The sequence below is a fragment of the Symphalangus syndactylus genome, chromosome 23 (assembly GCF_028878055.3).
Source record: "Symphalangus syndactylus isolate Jambi chromosome 23, NHGRI_mSymSyn1-v2.1_pri, whole genome shotgun sequence".
Taxonomy (NCBI): domain Eukaryota; kingdom Metazoa; phylum Chordata; class Mammalia; order Primates; family Hylobatidae; genus Symphalangus; species Symphalangus syndactylus.
In genome coordinates this window covers 19,879,799-19,899,533 of record NC_072445.2, presented here as the reverse complement: position 1 = coordinate 19,899,533, position 19,735 = coordinate 19,879,799, and the positions used below count along the sequence as shown (strand labels likewise).

The 19,735-nt window shown below is 39.8% G+C and overlaps 1 protein-coding gene across 6 annotated transcripts in view; it reads left to right on the top strand.

Annotated features, from left to right (window-relative positions):
- Nucleotides 1-19,735, top strand: part of CLIC5 (chloride intracellular channel 5) — a 229,525-nt gene that overhangs the window by 45,123 nt on the left and 164,667 nt on the right. For 4 of the 6 annotated variants that reach the window (XM_055264845.2, XM_055264849.2, XM_055264847.2 and 1 more), the window contains exon 2: nucleotides 5,515-6,105. The exons of the other annotated variants lie outside the window; for them this stretch is intronic. In XM_055264845.2, the coding sequence (XP_055120820.2) occupies nucleotides 5,515-6,105 (591 nt within the window). The remainder of the gene's footprint in view (nucleotides 1-5,514; nucleotides 6,106-19,735) is intronic. 6 annotated transcript variants of the gene reach the window in all.

The window sequence follows — 19,735 nt, the reverse complement described above, 5'->3', positions numbered from 1 at the left end:
ATAATTGGGAAATGGGGGAAAAAAAAAAACCATCAAGTTGACGAATCTATGAACTAGCTCTGACCTAGACCTAAAGAAACTCAGCTCTGAAGGCGGTGCTGGGGTCGGAGCCGAAAGCAGGCAACAGTGCCACCTGGTGGATTATACATGCAGAAAAACATTGAGAGTTTTCAAATCCTGAAGGTGATTTCACACTTGATCCCTTCTTGGATATTTCAAGTTTTTACCTTTGATATAAAACGTGTTCATTTTTATTGTATTATCTGCCATCAGCTTCAATTATAGACATCTGGTATTTTTCTAACTCTACAGACCTACTTTTTAATGGAGCATATATTTTATTTTTTGTTGTCGTTTTTAAGTAATGGAAGCAAATTTTAGTGCTAGAAGTTCAGTGTCAGCTGTTAGGGGACATGCACCCTAATCTTAATATTACGAAAAGCAGAAAGCAGCCTGGCTTACTGCATTCCTGTGCAAATCACGAAAAATACTGTCTGTTAACGTCTTTCGAAGGTGGCAATTACTGCAAAATGTAATCACCAAGATTTAGAGTAACTATCAGCATTGTTAAAAGAAAATACTTCCCAAAATGTATAATAGTAAATGGAATACAAAGCAGAACTAAGTTCCCTTAATATGCTCACATGTTGAAATTACTCATGTTACCTGTACATTATTTTTTCCCCTCCAGAATCTTCATTGTGAACTCATAAGAAAGTTGATGTGGCTTAGTTGTGGGAGAAGGGGAGGAAACAGTCACTCAACACACCTGTGTAATCTGCCAGACTTCAAGCTTTTACATATTGTATTTCATTTACTCTTTCTACCCACAGGAAAGAAAAGGATTTGTGTCACCCGATAGAATATTCTACCCCTCCCACATGGGCATGCGAGGTGTGAGTGTCTAGGCAGGGAAAATGGAGTGAATCACAGTGATAGTTAACATTTCTGAGAGTTCATGGACCCTCCTGAAATCATCTGGCCACAAACATTTTTGCATAGGGTTCTAGAATGTTCCTCAACCTCCTGAAGCATGTTACCTCCATTTTTACAAATAAGAAAATGAAGACTGGGAAAATTTACATGATTGTGCCCAAGGTCACCTGCATAAGCAAGTGATAGAGGCAGCATTTACACTGAGATCTCTTTGACACCAAAGTTTTTCTTACTCCATGTTGCATTTTGCTAAAACAATATGCAGTTCATTCTCCCTTCATCTTCATGACTTCTGTTAAACAATAAATAGTTCACTAAAACCTTCACGACTGCTTTTTCCAGTGCCATAATTCTGTAATTTGTCTTCTTTGTCCCCTACTTCTATCCACTCCCTACCCAAATGTAAACCAACACCAAAATAGAATTTAAATATGCATATACCAATTGAGTATAATATCTATTAATAGGGAAATTTAAAGGAAAATCAGACAAAATCTTAAGGCACCATGCAAAACATTAAGTGAACCCTTCCCTGCTGCAAGCATTAATTACCCTTTGTGCTTTGTAGAGTCACCATATCACAGCCTGGGAAGTGCATAGAGACAAGAATGAGAGAAGATGTTCCTATTTATTACCTGATTTGTTGGGACAATCACTTGTTCAAACAAAATCCTCTGCCTTTTAAAAAGTCATTTGGCTCAACAATAAAGAAAGATATCTTTGAATCTTCTAAATCAACAAATGAGATTAGCTAGTATTTGAGTATTTACCATTTGAAAATATTTGCTGGTCTTGTATAAATGCTTAAATTTAATGTATACACATTATATAATGTTTTCTTTCTTTTTAAAAAAAGAATGTGAAGATGTACGTGATTTCAATTTTGAAAATATAGATACTTATGGATAGAAAAGGAGTTAGAGAATGTTAACATAATTATCTTTGGGTAGTGGAAATGCAGACTATTTTTCTTATCTTTCTCTATAGTAAACATAAACTATCTTCATAATCAGAAAGAAATCTTCTTGATATAAAATACATACATCTTTGACACTACACAGGAATCCAAGAAATTCAAAATGACAGCTGTGTATATATTTCAAGCTAAGTGTGTGTTTTTTGTGCAGTACTATAAAACTGAAGTATGAAGGGACAGATAATTTGAGGCATGTGTCCCCATACCAGTGAAATTATAGGAGTCAAGTGGTATTTCCAAAGCCTGCAGCACTTTATCTTTCCTGGATGGTTCAGAGTAACAATTTTTATAATATATACTATATTGAAAAGTGTATATTATACAGAATGTCACACACACACACACACACACACACACAAAGAGAGAGAGAGCAAGAGAGAGACTACGCTGATAGAGATTGCTTTGGTTTTATAATATAGGACCAAACTTCCCAGATGTCTTTGGAGAAGAAAATCCCCAAATGATAAAATCCCAAAACCCTTCAAATCACAAAATTAAACTGTCAAAGGTAGAGAAACTTAATTAAAAAGAACCTGGGGTGAGAAAGCTCAATGGACTCAAATTGGCCAAAACAGAAAGCACGTTTCCTTTAGGCAGAATGATAGTGATGACAAATATGCAGCCCATTTATTCTTCATTAGTTATTTAGTACACTTAGCATTAACACCAGTTCCTTCAAAACTCATCAAAATGTAGCATTGTCTTTATCTGCAATACCCTGACTCAGAGGATGCCCAATCTCTCTTTCCCTCTTTGAAGTTGGCTATCTGGGCTCCTCAGTATTTGGGTATCAGGTATCAGCAGGCTCATCTGCTTTGAGTTGTTTCTCTTCTATACAGGAGGTTCTAGAGAAGTGATAGAGAGCTACTAAAGTGGTCAGAGAAGGAGGATTTGGTCATGATGGAGTCAGCAGAGAGGGGATGAAAAGGGAGGAAACTAGACCCACCCTGAATAAGGAAGGACAGGGGCCAGGTGAAGGTCATTCCTGAGAGTCACCTGCTGGGGTTGGGTCCCAGCCTAAGTAAGATGACAGTGCCAGGGCAAAGCAGTAGGGGCAGGGAGAGGATGAAGCAGGGGAAGCCCTGCCTCAAAGCTTGAGGGCATTTAGTTCATCCTATCATATTGTTTTGGTGTAATGGTGGTGTTTGGGTCCTCAATTTCTTTATTAAGTTTATTTAAATAAACTTATCAAGCAAGAGCATTTCAGTGAAGAAGATTCCATCTGTCTCAGTTTTGCAATATTTAATGTCCCCTTTTGTGTTTTCCTTCCTCATCTCCTTTAAGTAATAAAACAACATAGATGACTTTTACCCAAGCTCCTCTAGGACCTCTTCCAGATTGTGTAATCTAAAATAGACAGCACTGAGGTGAGCCAACCAATGTAATAATGAGGCAAAATATGGATAACTATGTTCAATTTGAGGAGCAAGAAAGTATGGTGAAATTTGGGGGTCATATGCAAGTAAGCATTTATGAAGAGATGTCTATGGTGAATTAGAATGGCAGAGTCAGCATTGTGAAGAATAAAATTCAGAAGATTGTTAGATGGGATAAGAGAGGGACCTAATTTGAAATATCTGTTTGATCTTGGGCCCTAAGCTTAGACAACCTCAGCCCTGGGCCTCACTGGGTCATTGTGGTGAGGACTTGACAACATGCTGTATCCATATGCACATGCTGTATACTATTCTTTGTAATAATGCAGAATGAAACAGAATCCAGTGTTAGATTATGAGCTACACACTTTATTAGTAGTAAAAGCATGAGTTGCATTGTCGAAAGCGGTAGTGTCACCCCCAAAGGGGTGAAAATTGGTTCTTGAGAAGCAAAAAGAAAAAGAAGTTACTCTTTTAATGTACAAAACGCAGATGTATATACAATATGCAAACAGATATGTAGTATATCTGCAGCATTTTTATTTCATAGAGAAAATATCTGAAAAGGCTCCTTTGGGAGCAGGGAAGGGACAGTGTGTGATCATGAAAAAAAGATTGGAAAATACTGAGTTAAGGAAGAGATTTAGTAGCAGAAAGATCACTGAGCTGGAGATTCAAAAACCACAGCTAAAGTCAGCTCCGCCATTAAGTTTTTGTGTAAACTTGGACCATTCACTTCCACTTTCTAGGTTTAAATTTTTTTCAAATGTAAAATAAAATGTTTGAATGATCTCTTAGGTTTTCACCAGCTTTAAAACTAGGAGGAAGATTTGAACTGGGATCCATTCAGTTAAAAACACCTGATTATAGAACCTATCAAAATGTGTAAGGTATTTGGACCCATTGAATGTCACTTTTCAATAAGATAAACGTCCAGTGTCAATAGCCTTTGAAGTCTCTAACCTCTTTTTCCTTACCCAGTCTTTAAGCTAGAATTCTAGAAATGCTGCTGTAATTCCCAGTAGAAGATTCCTGGATACAATATTGAAGTCTAAGAGTACAATGAAGTTTTGCCAAGAAGATGCCCATCAAATGTTCTGAAGCTTGTCAACTAGAGTTGCATTGCTTCACAGTTTTCACATGATTTCCAGACATTAACATCCCTTTACAACCTAGCTGAGTTGTCACTTCAAGGAGAAAGACGTATGTGGTGTGGTGAAGGGAAGCAGGAATTAGCAGGATAGAGTACCAGATATAAAAAAAAAAAAAAATGGGGGGCTGGGCACACATATTCACAGCATCTGTGGATGGCATAGACTGAACAGCCTTGTGCATACAATTTTTTATTGCTTATCCAGACCTGGGATTATTGCACTAAGAAAACCTTAAATAGTTTTTCCTTGGTTTTATTTTTCTCTTCTGGGCCCTCCAACTATGTGTAAAAGCCCCTTTGAAGACAGAGAATGTGTCTTCTAACGCTTTTGTTGTGCTCAATTCAGCATCCTGTATATGATAGGATTTTAGTGAATGTTTGTTGATGGTGATGATCATGCAGATTTAAGAGGGAAAAATAAAAATTAAAGCCATAAGTCTTTGAGTCCCTAATTTTGGGTGGTCTATACTGATGCGTCTATAGGCCAGAGCATTTATCTTCTTTTCCTTCTGCTGTTTAGTCACCTAGTGGTGTTTCCAGATAAGAAATGTAAATGGAATTCATTACCTAACCAGGGCATGTAATTCATTTATCATAGGGTATCAATAGGCAAATAATTGCTCTATGTGATAAATTCAGCAGTAAATAGATGACAGGCCATGGTGAAGAATTGTAGCTCTCCACTGAATTGCAGGGGTTCTTGAATGTTGTCAACATTTGGAGGCAGTTGGAGGAGGGAGCTCTATTGATGAAAAATGGCTACATATTCAAAATTTCAGTGTATACCGGGAAGATAATTCAATTCAATCTCTGGCTTACCCAAAGAATCTTGGAGTTACTGCTGATGAGGAAATCCCCAGGGTCTAATAAAAATATCTTTAGGAGTGGAGGAGTTAACTGAGTGTGTAAGCTTTATCTTCTGTCCAATGGACTTGTGGTTTGCTTATTAAAGTCTCCAGTAAATGATTGTTAGAGACCTGTCATTGATAGCAGTTGCTAGTTGCTGCCTTTTAAGAGCCCGTTGATTCCTCGGCAAGGTGGTGCAGCATCCTCTGTCCCTTCATTCATTTCAGATCTACTCAGGTCTGCCTGTAAAAGGATCTCTTGGATCAATAAGCATGAATGACGAAGACTACAGCACCATCTATGACACAATCCAAAATGAGAGGACATATGAGGTTCCAGACCAGCCAGAAGAAAATGAAAGTCCCCATTACGATGATGTCCATGAGTACTTAAGGCCAGAAAATGATTTATATGCTACTCAGCTGAATACCTATGAGTATGATTTTGTGTCAGTCTATACCATTAAAGGTGAAGAGACCAGCTTGGTCTCTGCCCAGTCAGAAGACAGAGGCTACCTCCTGCCTGATGAGATATACACTGAGCTCCAGGAGGCTCATCCAGGTGAGCCCCAGGAGGACAGGGGCATCTCAATAGAAGGGTTATATTCACCAACCCAGGACCAGCAACTCTGCCCAGAGGAGCTCCAGGAGAATGGGAGTGTGATGAAGGAAGACCTGCCTTCTCCTTCAAGCTTCACCATTCGGCACAGTAAGACCTTCTCTACCAACAAGTATTCCTCCACCTGCTATTCTGATGCTGAAGGTTTGGAAAAAAAGGAAGGAGCTCACATAAACCCTGAGATTTACCTCTTTGTGAAGGTAAGGTCTGCCTCTGACAGGCACACCCTGTGCATGCAGATATTGTGACTGGTGTTTTATTTTGCTCTGAATGACCAGGGAAAGATTCATAATGCCATGGTCCTTGGATCTCAATACATATTCAAGAGTCAGAGGGACTAAATCAGTCATTAGCGTGTACTCAGCTCTTGTCAAAATTAGAGGAATTGAAAGGTGCATTTAAAGCATGTGTTTAATCACTGACTTTTACATACCATGGGCAAAGCATTTTTCAAAAGGGTTCACATGAGTGAGCCAAAATTGCTGCCCAAATCCTTGCCGTTGTGACTGACATTAAGTACATTTTTCTGTCTGGTTAAATTCCCTTTGTCAACATGTTTAAAAGTGAAACCAAAGCTTGTGAAAGAAAGACCTTGTGCTTCTAAGATCACAGATTTGTCAGATAGGCGGTCAATAAAGGCTATCTGTCACTAGCTTGCCCCTTTGGCACCAATATAACTAAAAATCTGATGAAGTCAAATGATTTCAGTAGTAGTAAAACACTAACTACCAGTGTTAATGTTTAATGCTTATAATATCTAAACAGAACCTTGGTGATCTTTGTATTAGACAATAAAGTAATAAAGTTATGGTTATAAATACTATCAAAATGTAAAGTGTTTCAGACCTAAACAAATAATCTTTATTAATCAAGATGGCAGGCCCTTTTTCCCCAACATCTCCCCCACAATATTCATATTTATGTGATTTTTAGAAATGTTTTCACATTTATTAGTATAAATATATTAGTAAATGCTGCTCTTTCTTTCGAATAAAAATGATTATAAACCTACAAAAACCATAGTCCATACTAATTTCTCTCTTCCCCAGTTCCCAGTAACATTTCTGATGAAACACACTTTACTAATTTTGCCCTTTGTTGTCTTCTAATTTGTTCTTTTATCTAATTGTTTTATGTGTAAATCATGGATCACTTATGCTACTACAAGGTATTTTTAAAAATAATCTAGTATAGTGCTTGGTTCACACATACATAACAGACACACATTGCTTTGTACTCTGCTGAGCATTTGGGGGGAAAGGGCTGTGCAAGACAAGGCCCTTGCTCTTAAGTAATGAATAATATGGTGACAGAGACAGACTTGCACTCAATGTATTCTAATACAATATAGTAAGAGATGAAACAGAGGAGTGAGTGGAGTGTGTGGGTGTTCAGAGAAGGAGTGCTGAGATGTGTACTGAGTTTGGAGCAGCTCCATGGAGGAGGTGATGTTAGAACAGGTGCATTCACGCAGTTTTCTGACCTCCATATCCACATCATCACTGTCACACTGTGCAAACAAACTTTTTTTTTTTTTTTTTTTGAGATGGAGTCTCACTCTGTCACTCAGGCTGGAGTGCAATGGCATGATCTCAGCTCACTGCAACTTCCACCTCCCAGGTTCAAATGATTCTCCTGCTTCAGCCTCCCAAGTAGCTGGGATTACAGGCGTGTGCCACCTGGTCTGGCTAATTTTTGAATTTTCAGTAGAGATGGGTTTTCACCATGTTGGCCAGGCTGGTCTCGAACTCCTAACCTCAAGTGATCCACCCGCCTCAACCTCCCAAAGTGCTGGGATTACAGATGTGAGCCATGGCTCCTGGCCACAGACTTTTTTAAAGTGAGGACTAGATGTATTTTTTTTTTCTCATAGCAGAAGCATCCATGCAACCTGTGACAGGAAAAGTGGGTCATCACCATGATCATCATCATTGTCATCATCATCATGGACCCATCTGACATTATTTCTAAATTTGGCTAAGTGTTTGTCTCACTAGAAATTAGCCTATGGCTGGTATTGAGCAAAAACAGAAGTAGTAGGAAAAAGAAGTGTTGGTACTTCCTGGCAGTACTAGCAACAGGGAAAGTTGATTGACTATAACATGTAATTCCTACATTACTTAAAATGTCCTAAAGCAAATATTAGATTTAACTCTTTAAGTTTACATTCTTTTTAGCATAACTGTGTGAACCGAAAGGCCATAGAGTGTCCCACTGACCTCGGCTTCTATGCATAAACTCCATTTTAAGGATATTCAGTAATAAAAAGAGCGGCAGTTACAATCCCTGCTTCCCGGCTCCACACTCGGCCCTATCTTCACTGCAGTTCCTTATTCAATGTTGAATGGAAGTAGAGTATATAAAATCGAGTAAAACAGGGCCTTCTCTGCTTGAGTGAAACTGTAGGGTATGAGTGTGACCTCTCAGGCCTTTTCCTCTTCCCTGCTCTGTGGAAGGGATGTTGGTCCCTCGCACTGGAGGGAGCGTTGTGGCTCACCGTCTTCCTAGCAGGGCTTATGGCTTTTCATTTCTGGTGTTCTTCTCCTGGGCTGTTTTAGTGTGGACCACTGGGCTGCATTTCTACTTGTATGCATTTGTGTATGTTTCCACCTGTTCTAGACATGTTGGTGAGAATGTCATGCAGGTTTGTAAGTATATGTTTAACCAACATTTTATTGAGGCTTAATCATTTCAGAGTGTTGACCAACTATTTAATTAAGTAACATATGTTATTCATTTATTCATTCAACAGATCTTGTGCCAGGTGCTGGGTTTACACCAATAAAGAAAAAAAAGTCTCGTCTCCCATGCACTTTTTTTTTTTTTTTTTTTTTTTGAGACGGAGTTTCACTCTGCCACCCAGGCTGGAGTGCAGCTCACTGCAACCTCTGCCTCCCGAGTAGCTTAGATTACAGGCGTGCACCACCATGCCCAGGTAATTTTTGTATTTTTAGTAGAGACGGGTTTTCACTATGTTGTTCAGGATGGTCTCGATCTCTTAACTTCAGTGATCCACCCGCCTCAGCCTCCCAAAGTGCTGGGATTACAGGCATGAGCCCCACCGCGCCCAGCCATGTCTCCCAGGCACTTTCCATGGTAGTGGGAGAGACAACTGACAAACAAATAAATATAAAATAGGGCTAATGGTGAAAGTGCTGTAAAACAGGATATGGGTGTATTAATTTCTTATTTCTGCTCTAACAAATTACCTAAAACTTAGTGGATTAAAACAATACAAATATTCTCTTACAGTTCTGGGGGTCAGAAGTCTGAAATGAGTCTTATGGGGCTAAACTCAAGGTGTCAGCAGAGCTGTGTTCCTTCTGGAGGCTCTGGGGAGAATTTCTTTCTTTCTCTTTTCCATCTTCTAGAAGCAGATCTCATTCCTCGCTCATGGCCCACATCACGTCACCTCTTCTCTCCCAGTTTCCATCACCCCATTGCCTTCTTCCGACTCCTCTTGCATTTCTCATGTAAGGAACTTTGCGATTATATTAGACCTACACGGATAATCCAGGATAATCTCCTCATTTTAAAATTCTTAGTTGAATCACATTTGCAAGTCCGTTTGTCACATAAAGTAATCTGCAGCTTCTGGGAATTCGGAGATGGCCATATCTGGCGGATGGGGTGTGACTGTGAGTAGGCACGAGGTGGTAGTGTGGCTGCAGTGGGTGAGCCAGGGAGGCAAGGTGGGAGGAGATGAGGCTGGAGAGGTGCAGAGGCACAGACCATGATCACAGCAGCCCTTAGGGGCCACTGGGGGAACCTCGCTCACTCAGTGATAGGGGGATGCATTGGGCGATTTTGGAAGGAACAGTATGGCCACCTTTTTATAACAGGCTGTAGCTGGGAAGGGTAGACACAGTAACAGGGAAAAACAGTGAGAGGCAACTGACAAACTTTAGGCAAGAGACGAGGGTGCATTACTGTGACAGCAGTGGAGCATTGGGATTGTTTTGAAGGGAAAGCCCAAGCATTTTGCTGAAGAATTTGATGTGGGTGAAAAGAAAAATAAAGAGCCATGGTTGACTCTAGAGATTTTAGTGAGCTATGGACCCCTTCTCAGAAAATGTGTGATTGAGAAAGCTGATATTCGCTAATGTGTCTGTCTGTATGTATGTATGTATGTTAAAGAGAGAGGAAGGGTGGTGAGAGAGATGGAGAGAGAGAAAAGCATTCTAGTATTTTGTTTAATGCCAATGAAGAAAGTATTCTGATAATGGTTATTGCAAAAGAAAATGGTACAAATAAACACCATTTGTCCTATACATAATTTATGTCATTTATCATGGAAGCAGAATACATCTTAGAGCAGGTTTTTGTTTTTGTTTTTGTCTTGAGACGGGGTCTCACTCTGTTGCCCAAGCTGGAGGGCAATGGTGCTAACACAGCTCACTGCAGCCTCAATCTCCTGGGCTCAAGCCATTCTCCCGCCTCAGCCTCTAGAATAGCTGGGACCACAGGCATGCACCACCATACCAAGCTAATTAAATTTTTTGTTTGTTTGTAGAGACAGGGTCTTGCCGTGTTGCCAGGGCTGTTCTTAAACTCCTGGGCTCAAGTGATTCTCCCACCTCAGCCTGCCAAAATGCTGGAATTACAAGCAGAAGCCACTGTGCCCAGCCCCTAGAGCAGGTTTTGAAGTCTGGTTGCATGGATTTGAAACCTAGTTTAGCAGATTAATTTCTGTTAAATTATTGAGCTTTTCTCAGCCTCAATTTCCTCATTGATAAAATGGACATTATGATACCTTCCTCACAGGGTTATTATAAAGATTAAATAAGATAATGCTTATAAGTTGCTTAGTATAGTATCTGACATATGGTAAATGTCAATATATAGGAGCCTAAATTATTACTTATTGTGATAAATTGGAACCATTCAGGAAATAACGTTTTATTTTAAGCATAGTACTTTGCAGCAAGCATTCAGTAAATATCCTACTGGGTTTTTCAAACACGAGCAATACAATATTGTGGAAAGAGCAGTAGTCAGGGAATTCTAACACAACTTTGTCAATACTTTTGTATAAAATGTCCCTGGACCCAAGTTTCTTCATCCTTGAAAGGCAATCTTTCCTAGCCCTTACAGTCGTAGATTCCAAGGTGTATGGCCCCAGCTCCTGGTCAGTGTGTACATGTGTATATGGCACCACCTATTATCCACTCTAAGATACTGCTCAACACTGACTATGGTTTCTAGATTTGGCTGTGGTTTGAAAAGTTGACATAAGAACAACACTCCTGTCTACACTCAGCTCATGTGAAGCCTGTCCTTTGGAAAGTGTCTGCAGCTTCAGAGCCTATCTCTGATAGAACACTTATAGGGCCCTCATGCGGGGATGTACAGGTTGTGCACTGAACAAGTTTAGGGGGCACTATTCACAGAAAATGTAAATGTCCTGTTGAATTCAGGCAACAGAACAACTCTGGTTAATATTTTTTAGACTCATAGCCTGTAATTATTCTAAAGGAATTATTCACTATAATTTGGCTCAGCATAGTAAAGTGCTCCAGAATTGTCATAATTACTACTATTGCCATAGCAGAGGCGCCTGATGTGGTTATAGGGGTCATGGTATTCAAAATGGGGCATTCAACATAATCCATGTGGTATGAGAATACTATAATTAGAATGAAAAATAATAAGCAACATTTCTATTGAACTTTTATCTAACCATCTTAAATGTTAATATTTTATGTATTTTACAATGAGCACAGTGTACTCTTACAGTAGTCTATATATATATATATATGATTTGCAAGTGAGTAAATGTACATATATTGTGGGTAAATGTTTTATATTGATAGGGATATGCAATTTTGAAAAACATTACTGATTTGTAGGCTTTCCTTCCTTTTCTGCTATGATCTGTGGGCTGGACCTCTTTCCTTGGCCAAGAGCTGATGAGAACAGATCCCCTTACTTCCTAGGTTCTTCCTGGATGTTTTCATAAGCAACACATTTAGTCCATTTGCCTTGGAGGCAAACAAAGCTTTATCATTGCAGGTGAGAAACTTATAAAATCCCCTTGAGGAAATGAGATAAAAGAAGCTGGATCGGGATGTTGAGATGTGGCTCAAAGGACGTCCCAGGCAGTGGGCTCAGCAGAATCAAAGTCAGCCAACACTCACATGTGTATGGTGAGGTCCATTTGGTTGAGTGGGTCAGAAGGCCCACATAGGTGAAGAGCAGATGGCGAAATTGAATAACTAAGAGTGCTGCCTTTCACTGCAAACTAAGGGGTTTGAATCTTATCCTGAGAGCAACCAAGAGTAATAGAATGTTCTGAGGAGGATACCATGAGCAAAACAATGTTTAGGATAGCAAGCAAATTAAAAAGAATTTCCACCTACCAGCTAGAACAGAACCAAACAGACATCATGCTTTGTTTCAAAGATTAGTTCAAGTATTTAGATATAAATACATCATGTGTCATTAACACAGTATCTTTTCAACTGATCATCTGGATGTGTCCAAATATTTAAATCTGTGGCTTCATATAAACCAATTTTGGTGGAAAAAGCTAGCTGGTGTGATGGTGATTTATATATTATCTATCTGTGTATCCAGTTACTTTATATTTTGTGAGGGTAAGGGGGAGATATATGGATTCAGCACAAGGTTTTGATTGTTATTTTAGTATAGTTTCCAGTTTAAAAAGTGTGTTTGCATGGGGTGAGATAGCCTGGCTGGACTTCGAGTGCTGGGAACACAATCAAGGCCCAGTTTTATTCCAAATTATTTTCTAGGTGCCCATATGAACTGGTTTGCTTTGTGAATCAATGCCATTAATCAAAGAGTTGCAGAATCTTAGCACTGTGCCAAGAATGTGAAAAGTCAGAGGAGTGAACCAACCTTCCTAAGGCTGCCTGCAAATCACTGGCAAGCTAGCACATTGGGCTGTCCATCCAGGGGATTTTTCTTTATATCAGCATTCCTAGCTTGGGAATATGTTCATATGTTCATGAATATGCTTCATAAGGTTGAGGAACATTCTAGAACCCTATGCAAAAATATTTGTGCCAGATGATTTCAGGAGGGTCCATGAACTCTGAGAAATGTTAACTATCACTGTGATGCATTCCACTTTCCCTGCCTGGGTACTCACACTTTGTGTGCCCATGTGGGAGGGGTAGAATATGCTATGGGGTAACACAAATCCTTTTCTTTCCTGTGGAGTCATCCACTTGCTCTAAGCCTTTTAGCACCTTGAGGAACCATGGGAAGAAACCTTCATTAAAGAATAATAAAGAAGCATCACCAAATAATCATGTGAGAGTTATGTTAACTCTGAAAATGAAAGTGATGTGATACGCTGAAATACATATCCCCAAATTAGGGCCCATATTTTTTTCTAAAGAAAGTTTTGCAATTTTTCCCCCAAGAGAGCACAAACTCAATGTCAATGCATCCACTACTAATCCCATCATCCTGGACAACATCACCAACTGTACAAATTAAAACTTATGAATAACTTCAATTTCTGTTTCTCCTTTACTTTCAATAGTGCAATCGATTTCACCTCTGAAAATATTCTCTTCATCTTGGCCACTACTGATCAGTGTCATCTTGACTACAGCTGTTTAACTGGTCAATCTGCCTCTACAGTCATCCATCTCCCAAGGACCCCCCCACCTAGCCACAAGAATGATCCACATGTGTTTCTTTTTTTTTTCTCTTCTTTTAAGTTCAGGGGTACATTAGCAGATTTGTTATATAGGTAAATTTGTGTTATGGGGATTTGCTGTACAGATTATTTCATCCCTCAGGTATTAAGCCTAGTCCCATTAGTTATTTTCCCTGATCCTCTCCCTTCTCCCACCCTCTACCCTCCAATAGGCCCCAGTGTGTGTTGTTCCCCTCTATTTGTCTGTGTGTTCTCATCATTTAGCTCCCACTTATGAGTGAGAACATGCGGTGTTTGGTTTTCTGTTCCTGCATTAGTTTGCTAAGGATAATCGCCTCCAGCTCTACCCATGTTCCTGCAAAGAACATGATCTCATTCTTTTATGGTTGCATAGTATTCCTTGGTATATATGTACCACATTTTCTTTATCCAGTCTACCACTGTTACGCATTCAGGTTGATTCCATGTCTTTGCTATTGTGAATAGTGCTGCAAAGAACATACGCATCCATGTGTCTTTATGATAGAACAATTTATATTCCTTTGGGTATATACCCAGTAATGAGATTGCTGGGTAGTAGGGTAGTTCTGTTTTTAGGTCTCTGAGAAATCGCCACACTGCTTTCCGCAATGGTTGAACTAACTTACACTCCGATCAACAGTGTATAAGTGATCATTATTCTCTGCAACTTTGCCAGCACCTGTTATTTTTTGGCCTTTTAGTAATAGCCATTCTGACTGGTATGAGATAGTATTTCATTATGATTTCGACTTGTATTTCTCTAATAATTAGTGATAAGCTTTTTTTCATATGGTTGTTGGCCCCAGGTATGTCTTCTTTTGAAAAGTGTCTGTTCATGTCCTTTGCCCACTTTTTAATGGGATTGTTTTTTTAATTTGTTAAATTTATAAGAAAAAAATTAAGTTCCTTTTAGATGCTGGATATTAGATATTTGTCAGATACATAGTTTGCAAAATTTTTCTCCTGTTCTGTAGGTTTACACTGTTGATAGTTTCTTATGCTGTTCAGAAGCTCTTTAGTTTAATTAGATCCCATTTCTCAATTTTTGCTTTTGTTTCAACTGATTTTGGCATCTTTGTCATGAAATCTTTGCCTGTTTCTATGCCCAGAATGGTATTGCTTAGATTGTCTTCCAAGGTTTTTATAGTTCTGGGCTTTACATTTAAATCTTTAATCTATCTTGAGTTGATTTTTGTATATGAAATAAAGAAGGGGTCCAGTTTCAATCTTCTGCGTATGGCTAGACAGTTATCCCAGCACAATTTATTGAATAGGGAGTCATTTCCCCATTGCTTGTTTTTGTCAGCTTTGTCGAAGATCTGATGGTTATAGGTGTGCAGCCGTATTTTGGGGCTGTCTATTCTGTTCCATTGGTCAATGTGTCTGTTTTTGTACCAATACCATGCTATTTGGGTTACTGTAGCCTTGTGTATAGTTTGAAGTTGGGTAGCATGATGCCTCCAGCTTTGTTCTTTTTGCTTAGGGTTGCCTTGGCTATTTGGGTTCTTTTTTGGCTCCATATGAATTTTTAAATAGTTCTTTTTTTTTAGTTCTGTGTAGAATGTCATTGGTAGTTTGATAGGAATAGCACTGAATCTATAAATTGCTTTGGGAAGTATGGCCATTTTAATGATATTGATTCTCCCTGTACACAAGCATGGAATGTTTTTCCATTTGTTTGCGTCCTTTCTGATTTCTTTGAGTAGTGTTTTATAATTCTCATTGTAGAGATTTTTCATCTCTCAGGTTAGCTGTATTCCTAGGTGTTTTATTCTTTTGTGGCAATCATAAATGGGATTGCATTCCTGATTTGGCTCTCAGCTTGATTGTTGTCGGGGTATAGGAATACTAGTGATTTTTGTACATTGATTTTATATTCTGAAACTTCACTGAAGTTGCTTACTAGCTTAAGGAGCTTTCGGGCCAAGACTATGGGGTTTTCTAGATATAAAATCATGTAATCTGCAAACAGGGATAGTTTGACTTCCTCTATACCTATTTGGATGTCTTTTATTTCTTTCTCTTACCTGATTGTTCTGGCCAGAACTTCCAAAACTATGTTGAATAGGAGTGGTGACAGGGGGCTTTCTTGTCTTGTGCTGGTTTTCAAAAGTTATAGTTCCAGTTTTTGTTCATTCAGTATTGTGTTGGATCTTGGCTTGCCACAGATGGCTCTTATTATTTTGAGGCATGTTCCTTTGATACCTAGTTTATTGAGAGTTTTTAACACGAAGGGATGTTGAATTTTATCAGAAAGCCTTTTCTGCATCTATCGAGATAATAATTTTTTTTGTCTTTAGTTCTGTGTATGTGATGAGTCACATTTATTGATTTGCATATGTTGAACCAACCTTGCGTCCCAGGGATAAATCCTACTTGATCATGGTGGATAAGCTTTTTGATGTGCTGCTGAATTCAGTTTGCCAGCATTTTGTTAAAGATTTTTGCATTGATGTTCATCACAGATATCGGCCTGAAGTTTTCTTTTTTTGTTGTATCTCTGCCAGGTTTTGCTATTAGGATGATGTTGGCCTCATAGAATGAGTTAGGGAGGAGTCCCTCCTCTTCAATTTTTTGGAATAGTTTGAGTAGGAATGCTACCAGCTCTTCTTTGTACATCTGGTAGGATTCAGCTGTGAATCTGTCTGGTCATGGGCTTTTTTTTCTTTTTTTTTTTTTTTTGGCAGGCTATTTATTACCGATTCAATTTTGGAACTCATTATTGGTCTGTTCAGGGATTCGGTTTCTTCCTGGTTCAGTCTTGCGAGGGTGTATATGTCCAGGAATTTATCAATTTTCTTCTAGATATTCTCATTTGTGTGCATAGAGGTGTTCATCATATTCTCTGATAGTTATTTGTATTCCTGTGGAGTCAGTGATAATATCCCTTTTGTTGTTTCTAATTGTGTTTATTTGGATCTTCTCTCTTTCACATGTGCTTCTTTAGAGCACATCAGACCATGTCATTCCTTTGCTTCTAGTTATGCAGTAGCTTCCTATTGCTCCAGGAAAAAAGCTAGGATGGAGGGAATGCATAAAAGTTTTTCATGATACTCAGGCTTTTAGCTAAGACTACATTTCTTGCCACTCCTCATTCACCCTGTGTCTTAAAAACGTTCACTAGCCTGTACTTCCCTGCACACTTCATGGTTCTGGGCCTTTGCTCAAGCTGCCCTCTTTCAATGCTTTCCCTTCCTGTCCTTTCAAATGCAGCCTAGAAGTCACCTCTTCAGGAGGGCTTTCCTCGTCCCTCCCAAAAAGGCTGGGCTGTGTCAGCTCTGCGCTCCTTCATTGTTCTTACCTTAATGTATTAGTTTGCCAGGACTTCTGCAATTAAGTATCCCAAACTGGGTGGCTTAAACAATAGAACTTTACTTTCTCACAATACTGGAGGCTAGAAGAGCAAGATCAAGTTGTTGGCAGAGTTGGTTTCTTCTGAGTCATCTCTCCATGGCTCGTAGATCACCATCTTCTCTCTATGTCTTCACATAGTCTTCCCCCGTGCATGTCTGTGTCCTAATCTTCTGTTCTTATAAGAACACCAGTCATTTTGGATTAGGGCTCACCCTAATGACTTCATTTTAACTTAATCACCTCTTTAAAGACCCTATCTCCAAATGCAGCCACATTCTGAGGGTTTAGGATTTTAACACACAAACTTGGGGAGTGTGTGTACAATTCAGTCCATAACATTTAATGCTATGATTACTTGTTTATGTCTTTTTATCTCCCTAGCTGTGAACTCCTGAAGGAAGATCTGCCTCCATTCTCATATACTTGGTCCACTGCATACTTAAAATGATGGTTGAATGAAGGAAGGAGGGAGGAAATAAGTTACCCCCATGAATCTCCAGGGTAATGAGGGAGGAGGAAGCCTTGGGCCAGTGACTGGCAGCAGTAGTAAGAGTGGTAGTCCAAGCCCTCTGTATCAGCTTTGTAGGATTCCTGTAACAAATTACTGCAAACATGGTGGTTTAAAACAACAGAAACTTATTCTCTTACAGTTATTGAGGCCAAGAGTCTAAAGATAGGGTATTGTCAGGGCCACACTCCCTCCGAAGGCTCTAGGGGAGAGTTCTTTCTTGTACTTTTTAGCTTCTGTTGGCTTCTGGCAATCTTTGGCTTGTGGTTGCATCATGCCAATCTCTGCCTCCTTCATCACATGGCCTTCTCCCTGGTGTTCCTGTATCTGTTTCCCCTTATCTTCTCTGATAAACACTTGGGATTGGATATAGGGCCACCTTAACTCAGGATGATTTCATCTCAAGATCCTCAGCTTAAATTATATCTACGAATACGCTTTTTCCAAATAAGGTCACATTTTCAGGTTCCAAGTGGACATAACTTTTTTAAGGCCACGCTTCAACCCACTACCCTTCTGAAGGAAGAATGAGTTGGATTGAATGGGAACCCCCAGACATGGGCAGCCAGTTCCAGAATCCATATATCCCCCTTGATGCAAGGGGCTCTGTAAGAATTTAGTGGACTGTTTAGATCTTCATCTCTTTAGTTCTCAGGCACTCATTAGAATGCCTGGCACATTCCTAGCATCATTCTGAAGTTGGACAGAAAGCCAGTACTCTGAGTGCTTGTTTGATCTTTTGAGCTCTAAAGGGACATTGGAGTCAGAGGACTTGAGGATTTGCACAGCAATTGGGGTTAGACACTGCAAGGAGCAGCCTGTGGAAGCCATGTGGCTAGAGCTAATTTAATGCATCCTTGTTCCTGGGCCTGCCTTTGTATTTCTGCATTAATATGATTTACTGAACACTGTTTTGTCAACAGACAGAAGCCAAACTAGACGTGGTGATCAGGAGAAAAGGTGCAGTGTCAACCCTGCGGCAGAGAATATCAGCTGGCCAGGATGTGGCTTCCAATCAGAATATCAAGAGAGAGATAGTGTTAGACTAGTCAGTGGGGGTCGTTTTTTGAACTCCCATTTTTTAAAGGGCAATTTACCAGACTATCAGCTCCTTGAGGAAGGAATCTTGTTTCTTATCTCTGTAGCTCCATGTCCTGTGGGGCACTGAGCTTCTTGTAGTGGGGGCTCGGTAAATATTGGTCAAAGTGAACTAAACAGTTACCCCGAGACCCTCAGCTAGCCTTCATTCACCCAGTGGAGGAAAGACCATCCCTTGGAACGAAATTGCAAATTGGATACACAATTCCCCTGCTGTAAACCTTCCCTATTGCCAACATGATCAAGTTCATCTTTGAGCATCCCATTACAAAGCCTTTGCATGTTCTGCCCCTAACAACCTAATGGCTTCTCTAATTCCATCTCCCACCATGCTCTGCCTCACTCACTGTGTCCCAGGAGTACTGAGCTCTCCACAAATAGGATGCTGTTCTATTCCATCCAGCTTTGCCCATGCTGATACCTCGGCCTACAACACCTTCTCCTCTCCTTCATCTGGTCAAATCCTCATCTTTCTGGACTCATATTCCCTGGGAAGCTGATCTGAACCTTCAGATCATTCTAAGTATTCTCCCTCAGTGCCTGCCTTCATTTTAGCACCTCTTACCTCATTTTACAATTATCTGGTTAAGTGTGTATCTCTCCCAGTCTGTTACAAGACTGAAAGCTCCACAAGGAAAGCACTTTCCAGCTACATCTTATTTACCCATGTACCCCCGACAGTTAGCACAAAGTCTGGTCCATAGTCAGGGCTCATAAATATGTGTTGATTTAAACCAAATTGGTTATGGGTGGGGATAGTTCAGTTTGCTTTTGGAAGGAAAGCTTCTTGGTGTGTTCTGGGAAATTTGGTCAGTATTCAAGCAAAGATCCTTGAGTACCTGAAGCTATTGATATTTGACTTTAGGATAGAGTGGGGTGGATGGCAAGTCCTGGTGACAAACCAGCTAGTCAGGGAGAAAACAGAGAAGGAAAATTCACACTCTTAGGCATCCTGTGATATTGTAAATGGGAAAAAGGGGAAATAGTGAGTGAAAAATAGAGGTGCTCCCACATAGAAACAGGATTTTGACTCAAGTCCTGTTGAGCAGCAGCAGGTTTTGGAACCCAGCTGACATTGCCCCCCCACCCGCCCCCCTTTGAATAGGTTGATTATTTGCCTGGTTCTAAGTTTGAAAAGTACAAAAGATAGAGTTGCTCCCCAACCATACTCCTTCAGACACCTCATTTCCATTTTCAGAGGCAGTCCCTTCTACGC